This window comes from Hypanus sabinus, chromosome 14, assembly GCF_030144855.1.
Source record: "Hypanus sabinus isolate sHypSab1 chromosome 14, sHypSab1.hap1, whole genome shotgun sequence".
NCBI lineage: Eukaryota > Metazoa > Chordata > Chondrichthyes > Myliobatiformes > Dasyatidae > Hypanus > Hypanus sabinus.
In genome coordinates this window covers 107,832,371-107,853,381 of record NC_082719.1, presented here as the reverse complement: position 1 = coordinate 107,853,381, position 21,011 = coordinate 107,832,371, and the positions used below count along the sequence as shown (strand labels likewise).

Sequence of the window (21,011 nt, the reverse complement as noted above, 5' to 3'; positions counted from 1 at the left end):
TATCATACGAGGAATGCTTGCTGGCTCCTGGTCTGTACTTGTTGAAATTCACAAGGATGAGGGGGGATCTCATTGAAACATTTTGAATGTTGAAAGGCCTAGACAGAGTAGATATGGAAAGGATGTTTCCCATGGTGGGAGAGTATAGGACAACAGGACACAGATTCAGGTTAGAGGGGCATCCATTCAAAACAGAGATCCGGAAAAATTTCTTTAGCCAGAGTTTGGTGAATTTGTGGAATTTGTTACCACATGTAGCTGTGGAGGCCAGGTCGATGGGTATATTTAAGGCAGAGATTGAAAGGTTCTTGATTGGACACGGCATCAAAGATTATGGGGAGAAGGCTGGGGAGTGAGGCTGAGGAGGGGAAAATGGGATTGAATGGTGGAGCAGACTCAATGGGCCAAATGGTCTAATTCTGTTCCTATGTCTTCAGTTTTAATGAATTGTTGGGAATATATTAGCAAAATTGGTAAAGTTTTGGACAGATAGTTTGGGAATTGGGTAGTTGTTGGATAGGTATATGGACAAGAAAGGAATGGAGGGTTATGGGCTGAGTGCAGGTCGATGGGACTAGGTGAGAGTAAGCATTCGGCATGGACTAGAAGGGCTGAGATGGCCTGTTTCCGTGCTGTAATTGTTATATGGTTATATGAATATATGTGGGAGTTTGATCTTGAGGATTTGTGAATTAGCCCAACAGTGGCCTGGCCAGGAGCTCTACCTTGGAAATTTGCAGATTTGAGAATAGATTTGACATTACTGGGGGATAGACAGGATCTTGTGAGCACTGTAGTGAGAAGGTGTTGGTTATTTATGGCAGCTCGATTTTTCTTTCCTGCTTATCTTTACAAATGGTTCTGAAAACCCCATTAGTAACTGGGTAGGCTCTAGGTTATTTATCCCCTGGTTTAATGTTGAGCTGGGGAAAAGGCTGCAGATGGGTTGTCTGTCCATACAGCAGAATTTATGGCCATTATCATTAGTCTACAATGGGTTGACCAGGTTAAGCCAAACAGAGCTGTGATCTGCTCTGATTCTGCCTTGGTACTGTAGAATTTGGAATCAAAGCGTTCAAGGAGACATGATCTGTTGATGGAAGAGTATTGTAATCTACATGTTCTGGAGAGGGTGGGAATAGTAGTTCAGTTTTGTTGGGTACCTGTTATCATAACAAGCCCCTGTATTTGAGATAGCTTTTATAGTTAATATGGGAAAGTTTGAAGCTAAATGTTGCATTTGGTTGGCTGGGGTTGGGAAATGGCAGATACTGTAGGATAGGAGTGGGACTGGGAGGTGATATACAATTTGATTCCATCAGTTCAGAGGAGGCTCCTTTTGGGAAGGAACAGGAGGGAAGATGTGTGGTTGGTGACGCTGAGGTTTGGACACACATATTTGCACTCCACTTTGGGACTTATGGCTAAGCATGGGAATGGGTGGTGAGGCTTTTGTAAGGTCCCGGAGACAGTGAAGCATGTGATCATGGTGTGCCACAGATATTCTTCGAAACGTACAGAAATAGTTTAGGCAATTATTGGGTAGACCTGGGGTACCTAGTTTGCAGGGTTTTCTGACATCTGAGGTAGGAAAGGTTAAGTCGTGAATAATTTGGGAGGCAGGGTACAATCCCTGTCATGGCTTCCTTCATACTCCAGACCAGTAGGTGGCAGTAATGCTTCTTCCTGATGGGTGTGAGCCTCATTAGCACTAAAGAAGAACTGCTGTGCTTGTGGTAAATTTAATTCCTGCTCCAGTTTGGTACCATCTTAATCTCTGAAATGACCTCCACTATCTGTTATTTCGGGGAAAATAAAGCACAACCACTTCTTTATACTGTGGTCACATTGGAAATCAGTCATAGCTCATCTATCAGAATCAGAATTAATGTCACTGATGTGTCGTGAAATGTCTATGTATTCAGGCAAAGAAATGAACTATTGATGTTGGAGAGAGACGAACAATTGTGTTTGATGGGAATATTTAAATGATTAAGGTTCTGTGAACAGTCCCCGTGGCTGTAACTTACTTTCACAGACTCTGCATTTCATGGTCTGGCCAATGTTGGTGTGTTGTTTTTGTTGGCACAATTTGTTTGTTTATCACACATTAATGGTCTTTGTGCTGTGTGGTTTCTCATGGATTCTGTTGTGTTTCTTTGTTTTGTGGCTGCCTGCAGGAAGATCACTCTCAAGGTTGTACATGGTATACATACTGAGATGATAAATGTGAACTTTGCAGTCAGTGAAATAAGCAGTCAGCAAAACTATATTGTAAAAATCAACTTAACGTTTCTTTATTATGGGATATCAAAGACATGCTTTTATTTTCTTGTTAGTAAAAAGGAGGCTGTAAAACAAGCAGTTGGATGATACTGACCGGTGCTGCGTTGTGTTCAACCAGGCAGTGACCCACTCACCCAAGCATACAGGGACATTTCTCTGATTAGCCCAAGCAGAATCGGGTGTAATATCACTGACAGATCATGACATTTGCAGCTGCAGCACAGAGCGAGATACAATAAACATATCGTGCAAAAAGGAGGCAGTGTTTATTGTCCATTCAGAAGTCTGATGGCGGAGGGAAAAAGCTGTTCCTCAAACACTGAGTGTGTGTCTTCAAGACCCTTACCACCTCCTTACTGGTGGCAGTGAGAGGAACGTATGTTCTGGGTGGTGGAGGTGCTTAATGATGGATGCTGCATTTTTGAGGCATTGCCTTTTGAACTTGACCTGGATGCTGGGGAGGCTCATGCTCATGATGGAGCTGGCTGAGATAACAAACTTTCTGCAGCCTTTTCAGTAGCCACGCCATACCAGACAGGGACGCAATGCTCTCCACGATACATCTGTAGAAATTTGCTAGTCTGAGGTGACGTATCAAATCTCAAACTCCTAATGAAGAGCACAAGGACACATGCTCAATGATTCAGGAACTCCTTCTTCCCCTCTGCCATCAGATTTCTGAATGGTCCATGAACACTATCCCACTGTTCTTCTTTTCCATTATTTATTTAATTTATTGTAACTCATAGTAATTGTATTGCACTGTACTGCCACTACAGAGGAACACAGTTCCCAACATTTGTCAATGAAAAGAACCCAAATTCTGAGTCCCAGTCCTTCCCATGAATTCCACTTCTCCTGTACTCGTTTTCCCATCAGTTCCACCTTTCCCCCACTCGCTTTCCCATGAATTCCACCTCTCCCCCACTCACTTTCCCCCGTTCCACGTCTCCGCCACTCACTTTCCCATGAATTCCACCTCTCCCTCACTCACTTTCCCCCGAGTTCCACCTCTCCCCCACTCACTTTCCCCCGTTCCACCTCTCCGCCACTCACTTTCCCATGAATTCCACCTCTCCCTCACTCACTTTCCCCCGAGTTCCACCTCTCCCCCACTCACTTTCCCAGGAGTTCCACCTCTCCCCAACTCACTTTCCCAACAGTTTCACTCACTTCCTGCCACCCAGCCTAGTGACACACATTTAACCAGCTCCAGGTGATCTCAGTAGTGTACCTATTCATAGAAAACTACAACACAGAAACAGGCCCTTTACTCATCTCATCCATGACAAACTATTAATCTGACTAATCCCATCGACCACAGCCCTCTGTACCCCTCCTATCCACGTACGTATCCAAATTTCCCTTAAATGGTGAAATCAAAATCATATCCACCACTTGTGCTGGCAGCTCATTTCAAACTCTCACCATCTTCTGAGGATGTTCTCCATAAGTTCTTATTACGTCTTCCAGCCCCATTCTCTTGCCTTCTCTCCATAACCTTTGACACTATGACTAATCACAAACCCATCAACCTCCGTTTTAAATATACTCAATGACTTGGCCTCCACAGCTGTCTGTGGCAATGATTTCCACAGATTCACTGTCCTCTAGTAAAGAAATTCCTCCTTGTCTCTCATCTAAATGGACGTTCCTCTATTCTGAGGCTGTGCTCTCTGGTCCTAAACTCATCTATAGGAAGCATCCTCTCCATGTTCATGCTACCTAGGCCTCTGGCTTCTGAAATAACATTTCAGATTGTTTGGGGACTCTGGGGTTGAAGGTCTTTTTAATGAAGACATCTTTTCTTCAACATTATGTCCGAAGCATTCTACTGGATTCTGAGGTTCTGTGACTTAACAAGAATTGTTTGGCTTGCCTGCTTCTCGTATTGTGTGCTGTCACACAAAGCAGTAATTGGCAAAACTTACAATCAATTAATCAGCAAATTAATCTCATCAGTTATAGAACTAATGAAATTAATTCCATAAGAGATAAATTATAGAAAGGGCTAGGATGGCCTTCAGTATTTCAGTCTCCCTGACTTCCTTGGGGACAAATCCAAGGTGAATTTGGATAACTTTTTGATTCTCCTCCTTTCCCTCCCACTTGAGAAGCTTGGTGGTAACTGGCGTCACATGTGAGGCCCCTGCTGGAAAATGCTTCTGTCCATTGTTGTGCTGAGTGAACCAATTTTGGCTAAGATAACAACCAACCAATAACAAACAGTTCAAGATTCCTATCAGGCCAGCTTTTGGAAGTTTGAAAGACTTGAGTTTGAGTTGAAACAGACCTTGGGTTGAGTGGGAGGTGTATGAAATGAAGTATTGAGGGAGATCAGAGGAGTCGTAGGATGTCAAGGGAAGGTTCCTGTCTAAATTAGACCAAGAATATAAAACATCACATAAAGCCTTTGTGTCAAACTTTCAACCTACTCTAAGATCAATCTAACCCTTCCCTCTCACTTAACCCTCCATTCTTCTGTCATCATGTGCCTAAGAACTTTCTAAATGTCCCTAATGTATCTGCCTCTATCACCACCTATGACAGCAGATTCCATACACCTACCACTCTCTTTTTAATGAAAGGTACCTCTAACGTCCCCTGCATACTCTCCTCCAATCACATTGAAATGATATCCCCTCATATTAGCCATTGTCACTCTGGGAAAAAGTCTGGTAATCTACTGGATCTATGCTTCTTATCATCTTGTATACCTCTATCAAGTCATCTTTCATCCTTCTTTGCTCCAAAGAGATGAACCCTAGTTCACTTAACCTATCTTCATAAGGTATACTCTTTAATCCAGGCAGCATCCTGGTAAATCCCCTCTGCACCCTCTCTAAAGCTTCCACAACCTCCTGTAATGAGGCAACCAGAACTCAGCACAGTTCTCTGAGTGTGGTCGAGCCAGTTTTAGAGAAACTGCCCTTCAGCGGACCACTCAATACTGGAAGATACTCAGCTCTCTTCTGCCAAGTGTATGAACAGATTGAGGAGGAGGGGACAAACTTTAGAAATGAAGAAGATGATGGATCTTGTTTGGCTCAAGGATCTCCGAACCACAACAAAGCCGGACCAGAGGTTGTCCATTCAATCCCAATTCGCTCTGTTTGGAGATGGTAAGCATTTTCCCTACTGTCCCCATATCCCAGGTTGCCATGTGCATGATCGGAGCTTCCCAAACTGATACTGCATACCTCATAGGAACTTGATAAGAATAAATTTGGTGTTAAATCATCTGCTTATGCTTTTCTGCTAATGATCATCTATTAAAGCCACTGCTAGGGTATGTTGTCTGTGGGTCCACCTCGGCAGGTGTCTGTATCCTCATTGGAAGAGAGGCTTCCACAGAGAGGAGGGAATGTTCCTGCCACAGGTTAATACTTAGGGTATAACTCTCTGAATATCAGCCCATCTCCTCTCTTCTTGTCCAGCCATTTGCCACATGGAAAAATGGTGGTGACACCGGTAGCGGTATTGGTAATCTCAACACGTTCCAGCATCCAGCCAGCATTTGCGTTGGCATTGTCATGCTCAATTTTCACCTTGGTCAATTCCCCCAAATCCAGCATTTCCAGAATGAAACGGTCAGTGTTGCCGCGCTCAAAGAGATTCCGGAATCTGTGCTTCAGCCTACGAAGGCCTGAGTCACCGTTTGTGCCATAAATGGTTATGGAGACATTGGCATCAGTTCCAGCACCCTTCACGTCACCAGTGAGTACGATAATTTCATATTTGACGGGTACTAGACTGCGTACCTTGCTGGCAAAACTCTCCAATACCTTTGTGCACTCAAACACCTGGCAATCATCCCTTTTGTGGCTGAGCTTTACTCTTGCATTGCACTCAAAGATGTAGCTGAAAAAGAAACATATTTATGTGATTTCACAGTTGGGGAAACACCTATTACCGTAACGATGTAGGCCATCAGGAAGCCACATTGTGAAGATAAGCATAGTTTCTGATGAGGAGACCTCCCCTTGAGGAAATCTTGAACAATCAAGACTTTTTTTAAAAACTCATTCATGTCATCTCTACATCAGAACTGTATATTTTATCTTCGACTACTCTCCATTTTTGCCTCAGAGATTCCCATTCAAATTTGGTAAAGAGTGGTAAGTTAATGCAGGTTAGTGTAATGCTGTACAATGGCAGCTGCAAGTTCAGTGTTCAATACCACTGCTTTCTGTAAGGAGCTTGTACGTTGTCCCTGTGACTGTGTGAGTTCCTCTGGGTGCTTCAGTTTGCTCCTACATTCAAACAATGTATGGGTTAGGGTTAATGAGTTTTGGGCTTGCTAGGTTGGTCCCGGAAACATGGTGACACCTTCAAGTTTCCGAGTCCCTCCTTGGTCATTGATGCAAATGACGCAATTCCCTTATGCTTTGATGTTTCGATGTACATGTGACAAATAAAGCTAATCTTTGTAAAAGGAGTTGAGAGAGATAATAAATAAGCCCTGATGGAGCAGACTCGAAGGGCTGAATGTCCTAATTGTGTTCCTACTATTACAATCTAAAACTGGACTTCAAGATCCAATCTGTTGTGGTCAGTTTTATGTTGGTGGGCAATAGATTGAGATGCTAAAACTCTGGGAAAACTGCAGGCAGTGCAGAGGGAGCTGGGGTGATGTATCTTCCTAATGTATCAGGGTTCCTGATCTTCAAGGAGAGAATTGAAATTCCGGGGGTTCTGAGCCCTCTCCCCACCCTGTGGGTTCAATGGTCTCAGCAGGACTTACTTGTTTCCAAGCTCTTTCTCTGTGACAATGATCTGCTGGACGCGCCAGTCCATGTCACCTTTCGAAGTGACTCTCCGCCCATCTCGCGGACAGTGACCCACTAAAATTGTTGCGATGTCACCAACGTTTTTTGAAGAAAATTCAAATTTGTCCTTTGCCCCCCTAATGATAAAAAAGTACGAATGTTTAATCCAGCAATCAATTCTCAACAGGGATGTAAGTAAGTTGCCCTTGTCCTCACCTACCACCTCATGAACATCCTCATCCAGCACCTCATTCTCTGTTAATTGTGCCATCTACCATGAGATAACATCTGTCCCTCCTCCCCACTCTCTGCCTTCCAAGGATTGCTCTCTCCAAAACAGCACTTCCCGGTAGCCAACTATTTTAATTCCAATCCGCATTGCTATTCTCATGGGAGTCAGATGGCCCACTCTACTGCCATGATCAGACCACTCTCAGGTAGAAATTTCATATTCTGCTTGAGTTTCCTCCAATTTGATGGCATGAACATTGATTTCTCTAACTTCTGGCAATTTCTCCCTCTTCCCCCTTCTCTCTTTTCTCTGACCAATCCCCAATCTCCTGCCTTCTCCCTGTATCCCTTCATGCCCTGACCAATCCCCAATCTCCTGCCTTCTCCCTGTATCCCTTCATGCCCTGACCAATCCCCAATCTCCTGCCTTCTCCCTGTATCCCTTCATGCCCTGACCAATCCCCAATCTCCTGCCTTCTCCCTGTATCCCTTCATGCCCTGACCAATCCCCAATCTCCTGACCTTCTCCCTGTATCCCTTCATGCCCTGACCAATCCCCAATCTCCTGCCTTCTCCCTGTATCCCTTCATGCCCTGACCAATCCCCAATCTCCTGCCTTCTGCCTGTATCCCTTCATGCCCTGACCAATCCCCAATCTCCTGCCTTCTCCCTGTATCCCTTCATGCCCTGACCAATCCCCAATCTCCTGCCTTCTCCCTGTATCCCTCCATGCCCTGACCAATCCCCAATCTCCTGCCTTCTCCCTGTATCCCTCCATGCCCTGACCAATCCCCAATCTCCTGCCTTCTCCCTGTATCCCTCCATGCCCTGACCAATCCCCAATCTCCTGCCTTCTCCCTGTATCCCTCCATGCCCTGACCAATCCCCAATCTCCTGCCTTCTCCCTGTATCCCTTCATGCCCTGACCAATCCCCAATCTCCTGCCTTCTGCCTTCTCCCTGTATCCCTCCATGCCCTGACCTATCCCCAATCTCCTGCCTTCTCCCTGTATCCCTTCATGCCCTGACCAATCCCCAATCTCCTGCCTTCTCCCTGTATCCCTTCATGCCCTGACCAATCCCCAATCTCCTGCCTTCTCCCTGTATCCCTTCATGCCCTGACCAATCCCCAATCTCCTGCCTTCTCCCTGTATCCCTTCATGCCCTGACCAATCCCCAATCTCCTGCCTTCTCCCTGTATCCCTTCATGCCCTGACCAATCCCCAATTTCCTGCCTTCTCCCTGTATCCCTTCATGCCCTGACCAATTAAAAGTCTATCACTTCTGCCTTAAATACTGTATACATAAAGACTTGGCCTCCACAGCTGTCTGTGGCAAAAAATACCACAGATTCAGATTTTGTGTCTGATTAAAGAAATTCCCCCTCATCACCATGGACTCATAGCTTGTTAAGCAGCCTCAAATGTGGCATCTTATCAAAGGCTTTCTGAAAACCTGAATTCACATCAATGGATTCTCCTTTGTCCTTCCTGCTTGTTATTTCTTAAAAGAATTCCAACAGATTTGTCAGGAAAAAATTTCCCTTGAGGAAACCATGCTGACTACAGTCTATTTCAGAATCAAAATCAGGTTTATTATCACCGGCATGTGTCGTCAAATTTGTTAACTTAGTAGCTGCAGTCCAATACAATGCATAATATGGAAGAAAGTAATAATAATAATAATAATAATAAATCAATTACAGTATACATATATTGAATAGATGAAAAATCATGCATAAAGCAGTAATAATATATATTAAAAAAGTATGGTAGTGTTCACAGATTCAATGTCCGTTTAGGAATCGGATGGCAAAGGGGAGAAAGCTGTTCCTGAATCGCTGAGTGTGTGCCTTCAGGCTTCTGTACCTCCTACCTGATGGTAACAGTGAGAAAAGGGCATGCCCTGGGTGCTGGAGGTCCCTAATAATGGATGCTGCCTTTCTAAGACACCGCTCCTTGAAGATGTCTTAGGTACTTTATAAGCTAGTACCCAAGATGGAGCTGACTAGATTTACAACCCTCTGCAGCTTCTTTCGGTCCTGTGCAGTAGCCCCTCCATACCAGACAGTGATGCAGCCTGTCAGAATGCTCTCCACAGTACAGCTATAGAAGTTTTCTAGTGTATTTATTGGCATACCAAATCTCTTCAAACTCCTAATGATGTACGGAAGTTGTCTTGCCTTCTTTATGACTACATTGATATGTTGGGACCAGTTTAGATCCTCAGAGATCTTGACACCCAGGAACTTGAGAGCTCACTCTCTCCTCTTCTGATCCCTCTGAGGATTGGTATGTGTTCCTTCATCTTACCCTTCCTGAAGTCCACAATCAGATCTTTCATCTTACTGACATTGAGTTCCAGGTTGTTACTGCGGCACCACTCCACTAGTTGGCATATCTCGCTCCTGTACACCCTCTCATCTCCACCTGAGATTCTACGAACAATGGTTGTATCATCAGCAAACTTATCGATGGTATCTGAGCTATGCCTAGCCACACAGTCATGGGTATAGAGAGAGTAGAGCAGTGGGATAAGCACACATCCCTGTGATGTGCCAGTGTTGATCGTCAGTGAGGAGGAGATGTTATCACCAATTAGCACAGATTGTGGTCTTCCAATTAGGGAGTTGAGGATCAAATTGCAGAGTGAGGTACAGAGACCCAGGTTCTGAACTTCTCAATCAGGATTGTGGGAATGCTGGTGTTAAATGTTGAGCTATAGTTGATGAACAGCACCCTGACATATGTGTTTGTGTTGTCCACGTGGTCTAAGGCCATGTGGAGAGCCACTGAGATTGCATCTGCCACTGACCTATTGTGGCGATAGGCAAATTGCAATGGGTCCAGGTCCTTTCTGAGGCAGGAGTTCAGTCTAGTCATGACCAACCTCTCAAAGCATTTCATCACTGTCGATGTGAGTGCTACCGGGTGATAGTCATTAAGGCAGCTCACATTATTCTTCTTAGGCACTGGCATAATTGTTGCCTTTTTGAAGCAAGTGGGAACTTCTGTCCATAGCAGTGAGAGGTTGAAAATGTCCTTGAATACTCCCGCTAGATGGTTGGCACAAGTTTTCCAAAGCCTTACCAAGTACTCCATCGGGACCTTCTGCTTTGTGAGGGTTCACTCTCTTTAAAGACAGTCTAACATTGGCCTCTGAGACAGGGATCACAGAGTCATGAGGTGCAGCAGGGATCTTCACAGCTGTAGTTGTGTTCTCCTTTTCAAAGCGTGCAAAGAAGGTGTTGAGTTCATCTGGTAGTGAAGCATCGCTGCCACTCATGCTATTGGGTATTGCTTTGTAGGAAGTAATGTCTTGCAAACCCTGCCAGAATTGTTGTACATCTGACGTCACCTCCAACTTCATTCAAAATTGTCCCTTCATCCTTGAAATAGCCCTCTGCAAGTTATAACTGGTTTTTTGGTGCAGATTTGGTGTCACTAGCCTTGAATGCCACATATCTAACCTTCAGCTGATGACGTACCTCCTACTTCGTCTACGCCTTTTGGTTTGGGAACGTACAGTAAGTCTTTGTGGGTACACACTCATCCATACAGGTTTTAATGAAGTCTGTAACAGCTGAAGCATACTCATCCAGGTTCAAAGATAAATCCCTGAATGCAGTCCAATCAACCGATTCAAAGCAGTCCTGTGGGCGCTCCTGTGCTTCCATTGTCCACACCTTCTTGGTCCTCACTCTGGTGCTGTAATCTTCAGTCTCTGCCATTTTATCATATGTCTCCAAGTGACCTGAGAACTCATCCTTGATAATCAACTCCACCATCTTTCCAACTGCTGAGGTCAGACTAACTGGCCTACAGTTTCCTTTCTTCTGCCTCTCTCCCTTCTTGAATAGTAGAGTGACATTTGCAACTTTCCAGTCTTCCGGAACATTTCCTGAATCCAGTGATTCTTGAAAGATCTTTAATAATGACCCCATAATCTCTTCAGCCACCTCTTTCAGAACCCTGGTGTGTACACCATCTGGTCCAGGTGACTTATCTACCTTCAGACCTTTCAGTTTCCCAAGAACCTTCTCTCTAGTTATGGTAACTTCACACACTTTATGCCTCCTGACACCTGGAATTTCCACCATACTGGTAGTGCCTTGCACAGTGAAGACTAATGCAAAATACTTATTCAGTTCATCCGCCATTTCTTTCTCCTCTATTACTACCTCTCCAGCATCGTTTTCCAGCTGGAGAGGTAGTATCCACTCTCAGTTCTCTTTTACACTTGACGTATGTGAAGAAACTTTTGGTATCCTCTTTACTGTTACTGGCTGGTTTACTTTTGTATTCCATCTTTACCTTCTTAATGACTATTTTAGTTGCCTTCTGTTGGTAGTTAAAAACTTCCCAATCCTCTAACTTCCCACTAATTTTTGCTCTATTATATGCCCTCTCTTTGGCTTTTATGTTGGCATTGACTTTGACCTCTCGTTAGCCACAGCTGTATCATCTTTCCTTTGGAATACTTCTTTCTCTTTGGGATGTATATACCTTATGTCTTCCGAATGGCTCCCAGAAATTCAAAGCGTTGCTGCTCTACTGTCATCCCTGCGAGTGTTCCTTTCCAATCAATTCTGGTCAACTCCTCTCTCATGCCTATGAAGGGTCTTGGCCCAAAAATATCAATTGTTCAATCTCCTGCATAGATGCTACCTGATCTGCTGAGTTCCTCCAGCATTTTGTGCATGTTAACCAATTCTAAAACTTTCTCATGAAATAAAGACATAAGCTTACCAGAGAGCTGTTTTTATGATTTTTTTGAATGTTCATATTAAATTCCAGATGGGTCACTGTACAGACTTATGGTTGTTGTCATCCTGGACAAATCTTCCTCTTCATTAGTATTACGGCTAATACCAGGAGACATAAGTTGAAGTGGGCTGGTGGTACAGGGGGACATCAGAGGAAAGTTCTTTACACCAAGAGCGGTGGGTGTGTGGAACGTGCTGCCAGAGGTGGTGGAAGAGGCAGATACTGTATATCAGGGACATTTAAGGGACACTTAGACAGGCACATGGATGATAGAAAAATGGAGGGCTATATGGGAGGGAAGGGTTAGATTGATCTTGGAGTAGGTTATAAAGTCGGTATCACAAAGGGCCTTATCTATGTTCATATTCATTCCATGACATAGTTCTGTGAAGTTGCCGCTGTTGACACTTTCACCAGGGTCGCCTGATACTGGTGGACTGGCCCCTCCAGCTGGTGTTCACCTGGTGAAATGTGTTCTTCTGCAGCTGCATTTTGCTCGAGATGAGGAAGTGTTGCAGGCTTGTTCTTGCAGAAATGTAGCTCCAGGCCATGACACTTGGGCAATTGGGCATTTTTTAAGTATATATTTTGTAACTGTCTGCTTTTCTGCTATTATAATCATACGTGATGTGAGTGTGAGTGACTGTGGGTTGTGTTGTGCATCTTGGTCCAGAAGGAATGCTGTTTCATTAGGCTGTATCCATGGGGATGATTGAATGACAATTAAACTTGAACATGAATTCTATTCACATTACCCTTTGGAAAGGAACAAAAACAATGCACAAGAATGCTACCTCAGGAACTTCTTCTTCTTGGATGAGTTTTCTAGCAGGAATTCCTTGGATTTTCCCTTTTTCCCTTCCAGCACAATCCACACATTCTCCTTTGTCTCAGCATCATCTCTGTCACTGGTCACAACAAGGATCTCATAGCCTACAAAGGAAAGATTACTGAGACATAATGTTTGGAAGATAATGAAGTATTACTCTCAGTAGCAGCTTTTAAAACATGCACTTGGGGTTCATTCTTAAGTATGAGGAAGCCCTGTTGTGTGGGACAGTTACCAATATTCCCAAAAATAATAAACCAAAATAATAACTGTACTATTTCTCTATCTGACTGAATAAACTCTACAGGGACACTATCTTACAGTTATGGTAGATTATATAAAGCATTTAACACTTAACTACACTCAGTGGCCATTTTATTAGTTAGCTCCTGTACCTTGTGGTCTTCTGCTGTGGCAGCCCATCTACTTCAAGGTTCGACTTGTCCATTCAGAGATGCACATGACTGTTTTAACACATGCTTATTTGAGTTACTGTCACCTTGAACCAAGCTGACCATTCTCCTCTGACATGGGTCGTGGCCTGAAATGCAGACTATACTCTTTTCCTTAGATGCTGCCTGGCCTGCTGAGCTCCTCCAGCATTTTGTTTGTGTTGTTTAGTATGGAAAATTATTTTCTCTTAAATTGAACAATGCTTTCCACAGGATTAGGGCACTGGATGAAGCTTTTAGCTTGACTGAGGATTAGCTTTGAAGCAGGCAGACTGTGAGAATGCCTATTTACCTTGTTCTGGGTTCAGGCCCTCCAAACCCATTTTTATCAATGGACACAGCACAGAAGCATAACGGTATTACAGTGTCCGTGACCCGGCTTCAATTCCCATCACTGTCTGTAAGGAATGTGTATGTTCTCCCCATTACTGTGTACCGGTCAGTATAACGGTATTACAGTGTCCGTGACCCAGCTTCAATTCTCATCACTGTCTGTAAGGAATGTGTATGTTCTCCCCATTACTGTGTACCGGTCGGTATAACGGTATTACAGAGTCAGTGACCCGGGTTCAATTCCCATCACTGTCTGTAAGGAGTGTGTACGTTCTCCCCATTACTGTGTAGCGGTCTGCATGAACTCTGTTCGTGTGTAGCAGGATGCAGCTATTTGTCTGCAACTGTTGCTTTGCCGAGATCGAGGTCCAAGATTTCAGCCCCTTTTTAATTATTTGTCTGTGCTGCAACATTTAGACCATAATACAAAGGAGCAGAACTAGGCCATTCAGCCCTTCAAATCTGCTCCTGCTCCACCATTCCATCATGGCTGACTAATTATCTCTTTCAACCCCAGTTTCCTACTTTCTCCCCATAACATTTGACACTCATTCTAATTAAGAGCCTATCAACCTCTGTTTTAAATTAACCCAATGGGTTGAAATTGAACCAATGACTTAAAGCCATCTATTGGAATGAATTCCACAGATTCCCCACCCTCTGGCTAAAGAAGTTCCTCCTCATCTCTAACTGGATGTCCGTCTGGATTGAGGCTGTGCCCTCTGGTCCTAGACTCCCCACTACAAGATGGAGGAGAAGCAAGAGGGAGCTGGAGTGGGGAATGGAGAAAAGGGGAAGATGGACGGGAAAAAGTTGCCAGAAGTTGGAGAATTCGATGTCTATGCCATCAGGCTGGAGGCTACCAAGACAAAATATGAGGTGTTGCTCCTCCAACTTGAGTGTGGCCTCATCATGGCAGTAGAGGAGGCCATGGACCAACAAGTCAGGATGCATATGGGAATTTGAATTAAAATGTTTGGGCACTAGGAATTTCCATTTTTTGCAGATGGTGCAGAGGTGCTCGACAAAGCGATTCCCCCCATTTACGATGGGTCTCACCAGTGTAGAGGAGGCTGTATCAGGAGCACCGGACATAATAGACAACTCCAACAGATTGGCAAGTGAAGTGCTGTAAGGACTGGTCAGCACCCTGAATGGAAGTGAGGTGGGAGGTGGAAAGGCAGGTGAGAACTGCTTCTGCTTGCATGGATAATTACCAGGAGGGAGTTTAGAGGGGTGGGATGAATGGACAAGGGAATCACAGAGGGAACGATCCCTGTGGAAGGCGCAAAGTGGGGGAGAGGTAAAGGTGGGTTTGGTGAATATGTGTTCAGCATAGGTATATGGAACGTTTGTAAATCAAACACACGTGTGCGTTCTGAAAGGTCCAGGATGTCATTGTTGGCACAGGGGAGTTCACGAAGGATCTGGCCATCGTCCTCGCTCTTGGCAAGCCAGCGGTCACAAGGAAATCGGAATGTTTCTTCCATGCTCTCATCCTTCACCTCGATGAAATCCAGGTGCCACCCGGCTGCTGGGCCTGAGGAGTGAGAAAAGCCTTTTGTCAGTAACAGCAACACAGGCTCTGCAGAAATCCAGAGAAACAGGCACAACGTGCTGGAGGAACTCAGCAGGTCACACAGCATCTATGGAGGGGAATAAACAGTTAATGTTTTGGGCCGAGACTCGTGGAAAGTGGCCAGTAAGTGAGTGGGCCAGTGAAGGTGTGGAGATTTGAGGCTTTGACTTGAGAGGCTTCGACAAGAAGAGGCGGAGGACGAGCTTGTTCTCAGTTAGTCTTTGCAATGCCTCCTGAGACAGTGATGTGCCTCTCCTGTGAGATGTGGCAATCTTGGGGGAACTCCCCTCTCCCGCAGAGTCACATCTGCCAGAAGTGCTTGCGGCTGGGCGATCTGGAAGACCATGTGAGGAATCTGGAGCAGCAGCTGGATGACCTTCGACTCATAAAGAAGAATGAGGCAGTCATAGATGAGAGCTACAGGGAGGTAGTCATACCTAGGCTGCCGGAAGCAGGTCGTTGGGTGACAGTCCGAGGGGGGAAAGTGAGGGAAAGTAGACAGGTAGTGCAGAGCACCCCTCTAGCCATTCCACTGAAGAGGAGAAGAGGAGAGCTGTCGTCATTGGAGACTCCATAGTCAGGGGAGCAGACAGGAGATTTTGTGGATGCGAGAAGGAAACCCGCATGGTTTGTTGCCTCCCGGGTGCCGGGTGCCAGGGTCTGGGATGTCTCTGACTGGATGCATGACATCCTGGTACAAGAGGGAAAGCAACCAGAAGTCATGATACATGTTGGGACCAACGACATAGGCAGGAAGAGGGATGAGGTCCTGAAGTGTGAGTTTCAGGAACTAGGACAGGGGTGGGCAAACTTTTTGACTTGTGGGCCACAAAGGGTTCTAAAATTTGACAGGGGGGCCGGACCAGGAGCAGATGGACGGAGTGTTTTGGTAATACACCTCATAAGAGAAAATAAAATATCATGGGATATGTAGAAAACATGTGCTTTAATTTCAATTGAAAATGAACAAATGCATTACAACAAAATATCTGTCTTTGAAGTCCCATGGTATTTAGCTATTTATTGAAATGACTTTTAAAACACTGAAAATTAAATGAATAAAATACAGCTTTTTTTTAATAGTAACAGTTATTATTTTAAAGCACTGAAAATTCTGTTATCCTTCAAGATATTATCATCATCACTCTCCTCCTGACTGTCTTTATTTCAAAAATGGTAGGAGATGCAGGTCTACTTGTCCTGCTCCTTCTTATTCAATTGTCCCCTGTGCCAAAACTCAACAACGATCAGCACAAGGACAGAATAGTGAAAGTGCGCCAGTATGCGGAGCGCGTTATTTGATCTGGAGTGCATTTTTTATTTTGAGAACGTACATGCACCTGTGCACTACTCATGTCCATCACTTAACAGAAATGACATGTAACATGTAAGGCTTATTGAAAAAAATATTTTCAAATGCATTTTTTACATAACACAATGAAGAAACTTATTTTTAATTTCAGTGGGAACAGTGTTGTTGGTCTCCCTTTTTAGCCAGCACATCAAAGTCTGGATTTAGTTTTGTTGTGGCGATTCTCAGGATGGATCTGAGGTGTTGGTCAGTTAACTTGGATCTGTGGCTGGCTTTGTTGATGTTCATGACGCTGAACGCCTGTTCACACAAATAGGTCGAGCCGAACAAAGAGTAAAGCACAAATGTGGAGTAATACGCTGCACCTCAACAAAGGTCAATGTATATAGAGTGCGTCATCTATTGGGAAAACGCCAGAATTGCGGGGGAAAAAACGTTAACAAGGTTTATTAATATAATTTCATCAAGTTCTGCGGGCCAGATTAAAAAGCTTAACGGGCCGCATATGGCCCCCGGGCCGTAGTTTGCCCATGCCTGGGCTAGGCAGAAGGCTGAAGAACAGAACCTCAAGGATGGCGTTCTCAGGATTGCTGCCAGTGCTACGTGATGGTGATGGTAAGAATTGGAGGAGATGGCAGTTGAATGTGTGGCTGAGGAGTTGTTGCAGGGGGCAGGGTTTTAGATTTTTGGACCAATGGGATCTCTTCTGGGGAAGGTGGGAACTGTACAGATTGGATGGGTTGCACCTGAACTCGAGGGGGAGCAATATCTTTGCTGGTAGGTTTGCTAGCATGGTTCCGGAGGGTTTAAACTAATTTGCAAGGGGGATGGGACCCGGAGCGATAGAGCAGTGAAAGAAGTGCATGGAGTAAAGCCAGATCTAACATTATAGAGAGGCTTTGAGGAAAGAGCAGCAGAATAAAGGGTATTAAGGTAGAAGGGCTAAAGTGTGTATACTGCAATGCAAGAAGCATCAGGAACAAAGGTGATGAACTGAGAGCTTGGATACATACATGGAATTATGATGTAGTGGCCATTACGGAGACTTGGCTGGCACCAGGGCAGGAATGGATTCTCAATATTCCTGGATTTCAGATAGAGAGGGGGGAAAAGTGGAGGAGGGGTGGCATTACTGGTCATGGATACTATTACAGCTGCAGAAAGGGTGGGTAATGCAGCAGGATCCTCTTTTGAGTCAGTATGGGTGGAAGTCAGGAACAGGAAGGGAGCTGTTACTCTACTGGGGCTATTCTATAGGCCCCCTGGTAGCAGCAGAGATACCAAGGAGCAGATAAAGAGGCAGATTTTGGAAAGGTGCAAAAATAACAGGGTTGTTATCATGGGTGACTTTAACTTCCCTAATATTGATTGGCTCCTGATTAGTTCCAAGGGTTTAGATGGGGCAGAGTTTGTTAAGTGTGTCCAGGATGGATTCCTGTCACAGTATGTTGACAGGCCGACTAGGGGGAATGCTATACTAGATCTAGTATTAGGTAACGAACTGGGTCAGGTCACAGGTCTGTCAGTGGGTGAGCATCTGGGGGACAGTGATCATCGCTCCCTGCCCTTTAGCATTATCATGGAAAAGGATATAATCAGAGAGGACAGGAAAATTTTTAATTGGGGAAGGGCTAATTATGAGGCCATAAGGCTAGAATTTGCGGGTGTGAATTGGGATGATATTTTTGCAGGGAAACGTACTATGGACATGTGGTCGATGTTTAAGGATCTCTTGCAGGATGTTAGGGATAAATTTGTCCTGGTGAGGAAGATAAAGAATGGTAGGGTGAAGGAACCATGGGTGACAAGTGAAGTGGAAAATCTAGTCAGGTGGAAGAAGGCAGCAAACATGAGGTTTAGGAAGCAAGGATCAGATGGGTCTATTGAGGAATATAGGGTAGTAAGAAAGGAGCTTAAGAAGGGGCTGAGAAGAGCAAGAAGGGGGCATGAGAAGGCCTTGGTGAGTAGGGTAAAGGAAAACCCCAAGGCATTCTTCAATTACGTGAAGAACAAAAGGATGACAAGAGTGAAGGTAGGACTGATTAGAGATAAAAATGGGAAGATATGCCTGGAGGCTGTGGAAGTGAGCGAGGTCCTCAATGAATACTTCTCTTCGGTATTCACCAATGAGAGGGAACTTGATGACGGTGACGACAATATGAGTGAGGTTGATGTTCTGGAGCATGTTGATATTAAGGGAGAGGAGGTGTTGGAGTTGTTAAAACACATTAGGATGGATAAGTTCCCGGGGCCTGATGGAATATTCCTCAGGTTGCTCCATGAGGCGAGGGAAGAGATTGCTGAGCCTCTGGCTAGGATCTTTATGTCCTCATTGTCCACAGGAATGGTACTGGAGGATTGGAGGGAGGCGAATGTTGTCCTCTTGTTCAAAAATGGTAGTAGGGATAGTCCAGGTAATTATAGACCAGTGAGCCTTACATCTGTGGTGGGAAAACTGTTGGAAAAGATTCTTAGAGATAGGATCTATGGGCATTTAGAGAATTATGGTCTGATCAAGGACAGTCAGCATGGCTTTGTGAAGGGCATATCATGCCTAACAAGTCTGATAGATTTCTTTGAGGAGGTGACCAGGCGTATAGATGAGGGTAGTGCAGTGGATGTGATCTACATGGATTTTAGTAAGGCATTTGACAAGGTTCCACACAGAAGGCTTATTCAGAAAGTCAGAAGGCATGGGATCCAGGGAAGTTTGGCCAGGTGGATTCAGAATTGGCTTGCCTGCAGAAGGCAGAGGGTCATGGTGGAGGGAGTACATTCAGATTGGAGGGTTGTGATTAGTGGTGTCCCACAAGGACCTGTTCTGGGACCTCTACTTTTCGTGATTTTTATTAACAATCTGGATGTCGGGGTAGAAGGGTGAGTTGGCAAGTTTGCCGATGACACAAAGGTTGGTGGTGTTGTAGATAGTGTAGAGGATTGTCGAAGATTGCAGAGAGACATTGATAGGATGCAGAAGTGGGCTGAGCAGTGGCAGATGGAATTCAACCCAGAGAAGTGTGAGGTGGTACACTTTGGAAGGACAAGCTCCAAGGCAGTGTACAAAGTAAATGACAGGATACCTGGTAGTGTGGAGGAGCAGAGGGATCTGGGGGTACATGTCCACAGATCCCTGAAAGTTGCTTCACAGGTAGATAGGGTTGTTAAGAAAACTTATGGGGTGTTAGCTTTCATAAGTCGAGGGATAGAGTTTAAAAGACGTAATGTAATGATGCAGCTCTATAAAACTCTATTTAGGCCACACTTGGAGTACTGTGTCCAGTTCTGGTTGCCGCACTATAGGAAGGATGTGGAAGCATTGGAAAGGGTACAGAGGAGATTTACCTGGATGCTGCCTGGTTTAGAGAGTATGGATTATGATCAGAGATTAAGGGAGCTAGGACTTACTCTTTGGAGAGAAGGAGGATGAGAGGAGACAAGATAGAGGTGTACAAGATATTAAGAGGAATAGACAGAGTGGACAGCCAGCGCCTCTTCCCCAGGGCACCACTGCTCAGTACAAGAGGACATGGTTTTAAGGTAAGGGGAGGGAAGTTCAAGTGGGATATTAGAGGAAGGTTTTTGACTCAGAGAATGGTTGGTGCGTGGAATGCACTGCCTGAGTCAATGGTGGAGGCGGACACACTAGTGAAGTTTAAGAGTCTATTAGACAAGTATATGGAGGAATTTAAGGTGGGGGGTTATATGTGAGGCAGGGTTTGAGGGTCAGCACAACATTGTGGGCTGAAGGGCCTGTAATGTGCTGTACTGTTCTATGTTCTACTAGAACATGCCCTGAAACTTTGACTCTTTATTCCTCTCCATAGATGCTGCCTGGCCTGCTGAGTTCCTCCAGCATTTTGAGTGTGTTTATCAGTCACATACCAGGTTACCTCTGTCGGCTCCATGCGTCCTTGCTAAAGGGATCCAGAGATCTCAATGTACCAAGTTTTACTAGTATCAAAGTGTGTATGTCATATAACAGCTTTGAGATTCATTGTCTTGCAGGCAGCCACAAAGCAACACAACAGAATCTATGAAAATCCCCACAAAGGTCATCAAACACCCAATGTGTAAAAAAAGAAATTGTGCAAGGAATTCAAAAAAAGTCAACAGATAACACACAGAACATGAACTGCAGAGTCCCTAAGAGTGAGTTCACAGCCACAGGGTCAGGGCCAGTGCTACAGCCAGTCCAGTGTTGAGGTGAGTACTGATGCCTGCAGGCCACCGACACGGGGTCAGGTTTAGTGTTGAGGTGAGTTAAGCCTCACTGAGTATTGAGCTGAACACCTGTTTATCCTTTGCCCTTGGCCTGAACACCTTAATCTTTTAAATCTGGCTTAGAGCTTAAATTGGACCATGAGACATAGGAGCAGAATTAGGCCATCTGGCCCATCGAGTCTGCTCCACCATTCAATCATGGCTGATCCTTTTTCCCTCCTCAACCCCATTTCC

The 21,011-nt window shown here is 44.7% G+C and overlaps 1 protein-coding gene across 1 annotated transcript in view; it reads right to left on the bottom strand.

Moving 5' to 3' along the window:
• Positions 1 to 2,297: 2,297 nt before the first annotated feature.
• Positions 2,298 to 21,011, bottom strand: part of loxhd1b (lipoxygenase homology PLAT domains 1b) — a 388,496-nt gene continuing 369,782 nt past the window's right edge. The window contains exons 44-47 of the mRNA XM_059989781.1: positions 15,035 to 15,205; positions 12,846 to 12,984; positions 7,031 to 7,192; positions 2,298 to 6,147 (exon numbers count right to left, since the gene is read on the bottom strand). Of these exons, the coding sequence (XP_059845764.1) occupies positions 5,667 to 6,147; positions 7,031 to 7,192; positions 12,846 to 12,984; positions 15,035 to 15,205 (953 nt within the window). The 3' untranslated portion in view covers positions 2,298 to 5,666. The remainder of the gene's footprint in view (positions 6,148 to 7,030; positions 7,193 to 12,845; positions 12,985 to 15,034; positions 15,206 to 21,011) is intronic.